General features: G+C 41.1%; 1 protein-coding gene across 2 annotated transcripts in view; it reads right to left on the bottom strand.

The window, feature by feature from the left end:
- The window catches only part of dnah9 (dynein, axonemal, heavy chain 9), a 507,475-nt gene that overhangs the window by 42,955 nt on the left and 451,816 nt on the right, over window positions 1-12,704 (bottom strand). For both annotated transcript variants that reach the window (XM_072558306.1, XM_072558307.1), the window contains exons 65-66: window positions 9,477-9,668; window positions 8,169-8,339 (exon numbers count right to left, since the gene is read on the bottom strand). In XM_072558306.1, the coding sequence (XP_072414407.1) occupies window positions 8,169-8,339; window positions 9,477-9,668 (363 nt within the window). The remainder of the gene's footprint in view (window positions 1-8,168; window positions 8,340-9,476; window positions 9,669-12,704) is intronic.

Below are 12,704 nucleotides of genomic sequence, written 5' to 3'. Positions count from 1 at the left end.
GGTGTAGATAATGAGGAGGTTAGAAGTTCTCCATTTTATTGTGGGACCCCCAGCAATATTTGAATTCTACCAATGGATTTATGGGTCTTTTTTTGGGCATTTCATTTTATTTTGTTGGTTTTTTTAACCAAATGATGCCAAAGTTGAATTGTTAAAGCTTACAGGTCAGTCAAGTAGTCAGTGAGGATATTTTGTGTTTGGAATATGCAGCTGACTGAAAACTTCCTTGATCTGCCTGATAAGAAAGGTGTATGTTCTGAGGTGTCAGGTATGTGAATAGTTATACATATTGGACAGCAGGGATTCCTATGCTCCTATATGCTTCAGAGTTTTGAGCAAACTACAACAGCACTGCAAAGTAGTGGACAAGTACCACATTGGTGCTTTCGCAGAATCTTTCAAATCCAGAAGTGGAAAATGGTCTTACAGTAGCTTTTTCTCCCAAGCCACTTGTCCAGCAGTCAATCACTAATCACTCAAAAAATCAGCTTTGCTGGACTGGACACAACATTGGTTTGCCTGACACCTGACTCCCCAACTCAACCTCGGAAGTCAGTTGGTGCAAGACATTCCCAGGAGGCCACTGGAACTGCTTCAGGGATGTCCTCAAAGCACCTCTGAGGAGGTTACATATCCTCACCAGCTCATAGGAGATCCTGGCTTGTGACTAACCCAAAATGAAGGTAGCTCATTCAGGATGGCACCAAACATATTGAGAAACCACATTGAAAAAGAGCAGGGGTGAAGTTAGAAGCATAGAAAGTAGGAGCAGGAGCTGTTAGGGGCCCTTTTTTGGCATAGTGGGAGACCTGGGTTCAAGTCCCATCTGCTCCAGAGGTGTGTAGTAACAGCTCTAAAAAGGTTGATGAGAAAAATAGGTTTTTAAAAGAAAGGAGGAGTAGGCCATTCACCCCTTTGAGCCTGCTCTACCGTTCAAAATGATCATGGCTCATTATCCAATTCAATACACTGTTCCTGCTTTCTCCCCATAATATTTAGCCCTAAGAACTATATCTATTTCCTTATTGAAAACATTCAATGTTTTGGCTTTAACAGCTTTTTGTGGCAGATAATTCCACAGGCTCACCAATGGCTGGGTGAATTAATTTCTCCCCATCTCAATCCAAAATATCCACCACATGTCCTTGGTTTTGGGCTCCTCAGTCATCTGAAACATTCTTCTGGCCTTTACCCGGTGTAATCTTTGAGAATTTAACAAGCTTCTTTGAGATTTATCCCCTCACTCTTCTAAACTGCACTAAAAATAATCCTGACTGATCCAGTCTCTCTTCATACATCTACCCTGCCATTCCAAGAATCAGTCAGGAAAACTTTTGTTGCACTCCCTGTGAAGCCAGAACATCTTTTCTCAGTTAAGGAAAGCAGACCACCAAACAATATTCCAGGTGTGGTCTCACCAAGACCCTGTACAACTGCAGCAAGATATCCCGGCTACTGTACTCAAATACTCTTGCCCTGAAAGTCAACATACCATTCGTATTCTTTACCACCTGCTGCACCTGCATGCTTACCTTCAGTGACTGGTGTGCAAAGACACCTTGGTCTTGTTTCACCTCCTCCTTTCCCAATCTATTGTTCAGATAATAACCTGCCTTCCAGTTTTTGCAGCCGAAGTGAGGTACCTTCACATTTATCCACGTTATACTCTATCTGGCATGAATGTGACTATTGACTCACTCAAATCACACAGAAGTATCTCTGCATCCTCCTTACAGTTGACCCTCCCAGCCAGCTTTGTGTTGTAATTGAATTCTTGGAGAAAGACCACCGCCAAACAATCCATCCACCAAGCTCTTCAAGCACTACCTTATCCATATGTGACAGAATTCACAGATCACACATTGGACTTGTTAAGCATCAGAGAGCGCACTGGACCAGACTTCAATCTCATCATCCTCGATCTCGAGGGACTTTGTGAGAAGCAAAGGTACAGCTGATTGAATCAGTTATATATGAGAAACAAGCCTGTACTGTTCATGATCTGTGAGTTCCTATGCCTGCAGGTGCACACAAACACAGACAGACCGTCAGACAGACAGACATTCACCCCTCCAAGGAATGTAACCTCTGCAGGCTGCAATTTTACCAATTACACTGAGAGCACGCCTGCTGATGTCCTTCAGCACTGCCCTTACTGGTGACTGCAGGATCAATAGGAGAACACTTCATTTACATGAGGTTGGCAAGCACATGTGCCACAGCGGACACATCTTGTGTTGTCCAATGACTGCCAACAATGGGAGGGGCACTGAATTTCAGCACTTCTCTGCCACCCCACTCCCTAGTAGCTTCCCTTCAAAATCCAGCCTCTTGCATAAGGCTGTTCCAAATATGTTGATAAATGCCTATCCTGGGAGTACAATATCTTAACTCTCCTGGTCTTCTCTCCCCTTCTCCTGAGCCTGTTTTCACTCATTTGAAAGCTAGTGCATACTGGAATTGGGAGCTCCAATTCCAGGCAATTTGGTGTCACTAGTCCTGCAAGAAGTGTTACCATCTGAGGTCAGTGGAACCCTTAATGAAATATGATACTGTCATTGCCTATAGGTCTTGTAAATCAGACATGGCATTCTCTCCTCTCTATCCATCTTAAAGCAAACCCGGTGCTGAATAAAAAGCTTCCTGTTTTTGATTATCATATTGAAGATATTTTCAAGCAAAAAGCAACAGAAAGAAGCTTTGGGAACAGAGAAGATTAAAGAAACTGAAGAAAAAGCCTTTCAATTTTCTTTGTTTTACACCGATCTCTGGGACTTTATTTTAAGGATTCATTACCTTGCTTTCATACCAGCAGGCAATTGGCATCTGCCGGTTCTCTTTACAGGAATTCAAATATAAAATTTCAACAAAACATTGGTGTAATAGGCACCAAAAATGTGTGCCCAATCAGATTCATTCTATAATGAGCTGAATTTCTAAATACTTAGGTCATTAACATTCAATAGAAGAACTGTGCAGTGGTCAGAGATATATATACTTGCTAAAGCAGTATAATCACTGAATTCAGCAAACAGATCACTGTGGATTGATGATACTACGGTTGAAAGAGATGGCACTTTCCCCAAAATTTGCCTTATGCTATTCATCAAACGTATCAAGGCTTGTGTAATGTTCCCCAGGGAATTGACATTTGTCATTGGGCATGAAAACTATTTATACACGATGTTTGCACTGCCCTGTGGATAATCACATCTAGAAACAAAGAGAATCAGGAACTTAAAAAAAGAGACTTATGAGTTGAATTTGCTGAGGACTGGAGTTTATTAACTGTAACAATTTCACCCAAAGGAATGATTAATGATTAGTTTGGCTCATTATTTCTTCAAGGGATTGTAACCTGAAAGAATAATAATGATGAAGGTCAGGACATATGAAAATCAAGTCTCAAATTAACCCCCTAGCCACTACTGCCCATAAAACATTTTGTCCTTCACACATTGGAAATGCAATACAACTTCAAATCTAAGCCATAGGCCTCAAGTGGATTGAAGAGTTTTCATAGCGGAATATATTAAAAGGAAAATATATAAAGCCATTAGGAGATCTTCCAAGTACACTCGATGAGCAGATATAATTGAGATGGCACATCAGTTCCCAGCTGCTCATTCACTTCTGCATCCGATTTGCTCCCTGCTTCTGCACCTCAGCTAAGTCCTTGCACAACTCACTGCCAAGAGGTCATTCTACACCTAGGTCTCTCTCCAACTTGTACTCTGATTAAGCCCTTGACCTTTAATAAGCATTACCTTGTGCTGATGATGTGGCACTTGTGCTGATGATATATGAAAAATTCTCTTTTCATAATGGCTGAGCAAATATGGAATCATACTCCATTATTCTCTGTTCTGTGGTATCGGAAAGCTCTGAATCTGCTTAGATATCATGAGAGACGTTGCTGACATAGTAAATCCCGACCATGTACCAAACACACACTTTTTGCTCTTGTCTAAAGACAAATGAACATTATTTACCACTCCGTACATGACTAATAATGCAGAATCAGTGGAACAAAATCCATACATTGATTGCCAATCATTGTTCTATATAACCATTTCCTATCCATACTCCATTTATGATAACATATACTCACTGTAAACCTATATATCCAATTACCATTTCAGTAACATTTGTTGCATCAACCAACAGGTAGAACCAAGTCATATTTTATCTAAAAATCTCATATTTTCAATTTTGATTAAGTTTGTTCTTTCACTTAGATTTTTAGTCATTCATGAAAATGGAACATCCCAAAAACATTTACAGATAAAACATTTAGGAACATATCCAATCTTCCATTCATAGAGCAAGCGACTGACTGAATCTTAGGGGAAACAATAGGGATCTAGTTACACTAGTATCAATATTCTCAACTTAGAGGGATAAATGCAGAAAAACTCAAAATATTCAACAGGTTGGGTTGCAACTCTGGATAGAGAAATAAGAACGATATTCTATCCCAACTGGAAAAAGTTAGGAAATGTAGGAGGTTTCAAGCCAGTGAAAGGCAGGAGGGTGGAAATAGAAGAAAAGGGAAGACCTGTGACAGGGCAAAAGATGGGAGAGATTAAACAACAAAAATGTTGCTTGCATAGGGCAAAGAGAGTGGCAATGGGAGAGTGAAGGGACAGAAGACCTGTCCTGAGTGTGTGAGCTGCATAATAACAAACAGGTGCAGTCTGAGGTTAAAAAAAGCAAGAGGAAGATCAAAGCATGCAAAGTAAAGGAGGCAAAGGTTACAGACTGAAAATGACAAACACAATATTGAGTGTGGAAGTATGTTACACATTTAATTGAAAGGTAGGTGTTGTTCCTCAGGCCTGTGTTAAGTTTCACTAGAGTCGTGAAGTGTAGCAGACCAAGGACAGAAAGGTCAGTATGAAGTCATGGCACAGAATTAAAATGAACAGAAACTCAAGATCGTGCTTGCAGACTGAACATTCCTTGTCCCTTTCTTACTCCCTTTGTCCCAGTACCACTAAAGCCTTTGTCATTTAATGCCTACTATCTTCTGCCCTATCACAGACCTTCTCCTATTATGACTTTTCCTCTTTATCCCCAGTCTCCTGGATAAAAGCTATTACATTTCTAACATTACCCAATTCTAATGAAGGCTTATTGACCTGAAATGTTAACTCTCCTATCTCCGCAGATGCTGCCTGACCTGCACATTTCCAACATTTTCTGATTTTATTTCAGATTTTCCATTATATTAGTTTATTAAACTATGATATTAATGATTAACTGAACCTCAATGGACAATATTAAATGCAAAATGACCTTTTCCCTAGCTAGATCCAGGAAACTGCCACAAACACATTCTACAAACAAATACACAGTCCAAATACTGTAATCTTTGTCAGTTTGATTGATTCAGTCTTTATTAAGATTAAAGTTCCCCACAGCTATCACATTGTTTTTGTCAAAAGCTCCAGTGATTTCTTGTTTAATGTGCTCTCTCCAATGTTATAACAACAATTAGGGGGCCTGATGGGGGATTTCAAGATTAAGGCACACATTTTTAAGGTATGAAGAAAAAGATTTTTAAAAGGCATGAGGGGCAAATATTTTGCAGAGGGGCTGGTTCTCATGTGGAATGAACTTGCAGAGAAAGTGGTTGATGTGATACCATTAAAACATTTAAAAGACATTTGGACAAGTACATGAATAGGAAAGGCTCAGAGGGATATAGGCCAGGAGTGGTCAGGTTGGACTAGTTTACTTTGGGATTATGGTTGGCATGGACTGGTTGTTCCAAAGGGTCTGTTTCCATGCTGTATGACTCTTTAACAATTCCTACAGCCTTTTCTGACTCTTGCTATTCCTAATCTGGCAGGGTCAGCTGTGATAGGGCTGGGGGGTGGGGAAGGAACCAGGTCCTTTGCCAGAAGCATCATCGAGATCTATGATTTCTACCTCAGTTCTGTGTGGAAAACAGGTTTGAAAGCTTCTCACAGACAGTCATAGAGTGTCCTGGAGTTTTTCTAGTATGGAGAAAAAAACCTTTCAGCCCATGCTGTCATCAAACATTGATACAGTCTAATAACATTTCCCAGCACTTGGCCTATAATCTTGTATGCTATGGTGTTTCAACGTGGAGATAGTGAGGACTGCTGATGCTGGAGAGTCAGAGTCACTAAAGTGTGCGGATGGAAAAGCACAGCAAGTCAGGCAGCATCAGAGGAGCAAGTGAGTCAATGTTTCGGGCATAACCCTTCTTCAGGACTGGGGAGGGAAATGGGGCTGAGAGATAAATGGGGGAGCTAGCAGGAAGGTAGGTAGGAGGTGATAGTGATAGATCAATGGGAAATATGGAGCGGATAGTTGGGAAGGAACTTGGACAGGTAGGTCAGGTCAACAGGGCAGAAGATGGGGTGTGGGGAGTGGACATTTGGAAACTGGTGAATTCAACGTTGAGGCCATTTGGTTGTAGGCTCCTGAGGCAGAAGATGAGGTATTCATCCTCCAGTTTGTAGATGGCCTTGTTTGGGCAGTGGAGGAGGCCCAGAATGGATATGCCCTCAGGGGAGTGGGAGGGGGAGTTGAAATAGATGGCCATAGGAAGGTGGTGCTGGTTGGTGCGTACGAAGCAGAGATGTTCCCTGAACCATTCTGAGAGTTTGCGCTCAGGCTCTCTGATATAGAGGAGACCGTATCGAGAGCACCGGATATAATAAATGAGGTTCGAGAATATACAAGTAAATCTCTGCTGGATTTGGAATGATCCTTTGAGGCCTTGGACAGAGGTGAGAGGTGGGGTGGGATATGGGAACAGGTTTTTGCACCTCTTATGATGGCAGGGGAAGGTGCTAGATGTGGAGAGGGGGTTGGGAGGAAGTGTGGACCTAACGATGGAGTCGCAGAGGGAACAGTCCCTACAGAATGCAGATGGAATGGGGGAGGGGAATACATTTTTGGTAGTGGGGTCTGACAGTCGGTTAAAATTGTGGAGGATGATACACTGCATTTGGATGTTAGTGGTGTGGAATGTGAGGAACAGGGGGATTCTAATCTTGTTAAGGTGGGAGAGGGGGTAGGGATTCAAGGGCGGAGGTGTTGGAAATAGAGGAGATGTGATTAAGGGCATTATTGATCACAGGGGAGGGGAAATTACAGTCCTTGAAGTAGGACAACATCTGGGATGTCCTGGGATGTTAACTACTCACCCAAATGCATTCCTAAACATCAGGAGGACTCCTGTTCCTCCCACCCTTTTCAGCGGTGAGTTCTGGATACCCACTATCTTCTGGGTGAATTTTCCTCCTCAAATTTTCTCTAAACCAGCTGGTTACTGACCCCTTTAACAAGGGAATGTTTTCCCTGTCCACCTTGTCCATTCACCATAACTTTGTACCCCTCAATCAGGTCCCCCTTCAACCTTCTCTGCTCTAATGAAAACAAGCTTGAAAACAAAGCTTGTCTCGTCTCTCTCCCTAGCTCAATCGCTCCAGCCCAGGCAACGTTTCAGTGAATCATTTCTGCATCTTCTCTAGCACAAACACATGCTTCTTGTAGTGCAATTAGTTGAAGTCCTCTCAAAGCAGATGTTAAAGTTTGTCAAAAGTTTGACTCCAGTCTGACAGCAGTGGGGCAAGCTGGAGGTTTTGAGATGGGCGGTGGAAAGATGGATCTCATTGTCATCAGTATACAGGTCTAGGAGGGAAAGGTCTCCAAATTTCCATTGTTCTTCCTTGCAACAACCCATCAGGATGAGAGTGGCTAAGAAATGACAAATCATTCTGACTACACAGGCACTAGAAAGCTGGTTCCTTCACAAACGAGGCCGCACAAACTCCACGAAAATAGAACAAAAGAACTGCGGATGCTGAGGATCCAAAACAAAAACACAAATTGCTGGAGAGACTCAGCAGGTCTGGCAGCATCTGTGGAGAGAAAGCAGAGTTAACGTTTTGAGTCTGTGATCCTTCTTCTGAACTGGAACATGAACTCCAGCTTCTGTCCACAGATGCCATCAGACCTGATGAGTTTCTCCAATCTTTATTACAGTTAGACACAGCCTTTAATCAAATGATAAATTAACAAGTGTTAACTTCAATTTATATCTGACATGACAATGACTAGCTGGTAAATTAATCAATCAGCAGAGATCTCTGGGAAGTACAATTTTACTCCTTAAACTTCTTCATTACCTTTTCCTCTCGTGTGGTCGCTCCCCCTTCTCTTCCGCTGCTGTCCCTGGGCTGCATTTCCAGCACAGTACGGAAGAGCTTCTCTGAGGTTAGTGTCAGGAACCCAATCTCTGCATTTGGGTGGAGACCATACAGGTAGGGAGATTCAGGTGGAAGCAAATCATCAATGTACTGTCAACGAAAAGAAACGGGTAAACCAAAAATACACATCTGAATTAAAGGGCTATACTTTGACTGTATAAATGCAATACTTTTTTTAAAGGAGTAGGTTTCTCACATCAGACATAGAGAGGAGCATGCTTGTGGTTTAAATGCTGAACTGGAATGGTTTTCACCTTGGTCTAACCTTTGCAGTCTAACTATATATATCTTGATGGGATACTCCACCTATCCATTGAAGCAAGATTTTCAGATTGACAGCTCTTCACAACCTTTCAACCTGTTTTCAGTTGTGTCACCAAATTTATAAGAATGCTTTAATTCTTACATTACAAAACACTTTTCGTAATCAGGAATAAGAGCAGCTCAGCTCATTCTATCTTTATTTGATATGAATCTGCATCCTAAGGATACAAAAAGATTGTATGGCCTGTGTTCATGTGATACATACTGTTTGAGTGATATCCAACAGAGCAAACTATGCAGTTTGGCATGCTCCACTGCTATTGTCCATTAATTGGTCCATAATAAGCCCAAGTGTTGCTGCTAGATTGCTTTTAAATTGGACTTGAATTCTCTGCCCCAGAGAACTGTGGAGGTGAGATCACTGGCAGTATTTAGAGAGGCAGTAGACATCAGGGAATTGAGGGCTATAATGAGCAGACATGAAAGATGAATTGAGGCCTTGAACATGTCAGCCGTGATGGTGTTTAATGACGGGGCAGGTTTGAGGGGCTGAATGGCCTCTCTCTATTTCTTACGTCACAATGCTTTAAGAGTCAAAATTCAGGGTACATTATTTAGACAGTGTTTAAAAAGCTCCAGGTGAAAGTGAAGGTAGGATTAATTAATCCCACAATTAAAATATCAAAATGGCCACAGAAGAGTCCATAAATAAAGAGTGCTTTCCAGTCAGAATTGGTCAATTAATCTGAAACTATCAAATTAAGCTAGGAAATGTTACGATACCACAACCTCGACTCTTGAAAGGGGAGTTCAACAAGCATGACAAATAATTTTATGTTAACAAGAAACAATTTAAGTCAAAGTTTTAGGTAATAAGACAGAAGTGGAATTCAAATATTTATCATAATGAATGGATTATTGAAGGTGAGTGGGTTTGTAAGTACATGGGAAATAATCAGTTACCTGATGATAGCCATTGTAGTCCAGGTTAGGAGGGAGAGGAAATCCTGCTGCCAATAGCACTTCTCCTTCCATCATCTCTGGCTTAATAAATTCCTCCAAGTAGGTTCTGCATAGCCGTCTGTCCCAATCATCTGTGATGTGTCCTCCATACATAATCTCACCAAACAGATAGCGCAAGTCATCATAGGGGACCTATAATGAAGGAAATAGTTATTTAAAACAGGAACTATTGTAAACGCATTGCAGATCCATTAGCTGCACTGAAGATAAATGATGAGCTTATGTTCCATAGGAATGCCAACCAGATATTACTGCATCCATCCTCTCAACAGCTGTCAGACTTGTGAAATTTTCAGTATTGTCTAGGTGATCCGCATCCCAATATCATTCCCTTTGTATGTCTACTATATTTGTTTTTCAATTGCATAGCAACCACATCAAGTCTTACAATCTTGATTATCTTCCCTGAACATGGTCCAAGTGCATAATTTAATTGAGTGAACATGCTTCCTTTTCTTGATGAGCCCCGGCAACAGAAGGTGCATCTTAAAAGAAGGCAATGAATCAATTACACATGATGAGAAAGACTTATTTATTTCATCAACATTCTCTGGATCATCCATAGTTGATTACAGAAAGTAACATACTGCCCACGGTTCATTTTACTAGTTAATAGCAATAAAAGAAACAAGCTGATTTTTCTTCATTCACAGTCAGAGCTCTGACAGATTATGCAACAAGCCTAGCTATAGGTTTGACGTTTTCATTGAAAAGTAGATGAAACTGTCAAAATTCATATCAAACACTAGATTAGAAAAATTCTGGAACAGTATGAAATTAAAATGGAATTGAGCTTATTGAGTTACCATAAAATGTGTGACCTCGTAATAAAGTACGTCCTTAACCATGACCATTTTCAGATGTATTCTTTCCCAAAAGCGTAGGCCACGCACTTGAAGACTCCTAGACTTCAATTCATTTTGAAGACTGTAGAAAGGGACAAAGCTGAGATCTGACTTCTCCTTTTCTCTGAAGAAGAAACTAGCTGAGTTACTAATGCTGTAAGTGTCCCCTTAATGCTCATTTATTTTTAACTTGGCTCCTTGTTCAGAGGAGAAAGGAAACAGACCATCCTTAATGAAACTCATTTGTTCACACTTGTATAGATCCATGCTGCATGGAGGTAATCCATTTCTTCTCTTAGCTCTTTGATTTGTAGACCACCTCAGAATGTAAACAAAAAAGCTTTTCTACCCACAATTCAGGAACATTCAGGCAATTTTCAAGACAAACACCATCATTGTTAAACTTGGTGCAGATGAAACATGAAATGCAAGGTCGAGAAAAAAGATACTCTCATCTTAACTGTGATTTAAAATATATTCTGCTGCAGTGGGCACATTGCAATTTACTCTGGAGGGCACTTTGGAGCCAATATGGTGAAAAGGTATCAACAGCTGTGGAGTGATAGATAAACATCTATGTTTTAATTAACAAAGTTTAAATTCAGCAAAACAGCAACAAATAACTTGCATTGATGTGGCATTCTTTCCAACTTTAGTAAATCCAAATGCACTTTGCAGGCAATGAACACTATTTCATGGGAGAACTAACCATTCGGATACAGAACTGGCTCGAATGTAGATGACTGAGGATGGTGGGAGAGGGTTGCTTTTCAGACTGGAGGTCACAAGGATCCTTTTAGTCATTTATCCAAATGTGAGTATAGGAGGTCTAGTTAGTAGGTTTGCAGATGACACCAAAATTGAACTGTAGGGGATAGCAAGGAAGGTTACTTCAGAGTACAACAGGATCCAATCAGATGGGCCAATCGGCTGAGGAGTGGCAGACGGAGTTTAATTTACATAAATGTGAGGTGCTGCATTTTGGAAAGGCAAATCAGGGCAGGAATTATACACTTAATGTTATGGGTCCTGGGGAGTGTTCCTGAACAAAGAGACTTTGGAGTGCAGGTTCATAGTTCCTTGAAAGTAGAGTCACAGGTTGATAGGATAATGAAGAAGGGGTTTGGTATACTTTCCTTTATTGGTCAGAGCATTGAGTATAGCAGTTGGGAGGTCATGTTGTGGACAGGACATTGGTTAGGTCACTTTTGGAATATTGTGAGCAATTCAGGTGTCCCTCCTGTTGGAAGGGTGTTGTGAAACTTGAAAGGGCGTGAAAAGATTCAAAAGGATATTGCCAGGATTGGAGGATTTGAGCTATAGGGAGAGGCTGGATAGGCTGGGGCTGTTTTCCTTGGAGCGTCAGAGGCTGAGGAGTGACCTTATACAGGTTTATAAAATCATGAGGGGCATGGATAGGATAAATAGACAAGGTCTATTTACCCCCTAGGGTGGGGCAGTCCAGAACTAGAGGGTATAGTTTTAGGGTGAGAGGGAAAAATTTAAAAGGGACCTAAGGGGCAACTTTTTCATGTAGAGGGTGGTGAGTGTATGAAATGAGCTGCCAGAAGAAGTGGTGGAGGCTGATACAATTACAGCATTTAATGGGTATATGAATAGGAAGGGTTTGGAGGGATATGGGCATTGACAAGTTGGACCGAAGGGTCTGTTTCGGTGCTGTACATCTCTATGACTCTATTAATGGAATTGCAGTTGACTGTAGTGTAAGGGGGTGTAAAACGGGATCCAATAAACAGGAATCTGATCACAGCCAAATTATCTGTTTTTTCATGTTAATTGAGGGATAATTAAAGACTAGGATCATCAGGGAGAACAAGTCTGCTCTTTTTGAAATCCAACACTGAGATGTTTATGTTCACCAACCATCAAGAGAAGCCGACTTGAACTTTTCTTGAGCTGTCAGTTAGAAGCTAACTGTCTGGCCTTTAAAATCAGACAAGGATAGATGGTATTATGTCGAGTTCGTACAAGTCCCAACATGAACTTGCTTCTATTTAAATTTTACTCCAAATTAACTAGGACAGTAAACTTGTTAAGAATGTGAAAACACATCAGTAATTTAACTGTGAGGCAGTCTTATGGCAATACCCCAGCCTCAGTCATTAAGGAAGGTGTGTTTATAATATTGCCAAACTGGATACCTATCAACTTGTAAGTTCCGACAGCAGGCAGCAAGAGTGATCAGCACGTGCCGTGTGCTAGGAAGAAATTACAATTGTTACCGTTACTATCCAGACTCTAGCTACAAGGCAAGGCTAATATTTCCACAGCAACTAGGGTTCCTTCTCGGGACAGGTTGATT

The sequence above is a fragment of the Chiloscyllium punctatum genome, chromosome 39 (assembly GCF_047496795.1).
Source record: "Chiloscyllium punctatum isolate Juve2018m chromosome 39, sChiPun1.3, whole genome shotgun sequence".
NCBI lineage: Eukaryota > Metazoa > Chordata > Chondrichthyes > Orectolobiformes > Hemiscylliidae > Chiloscyllium > Chiloscyllium punctatum.
The sequence above is the reverse complement of the archived record's forward strand: the minus strand, read 5'-3'. Positions and strand labels throughout refer to the sequence as shown.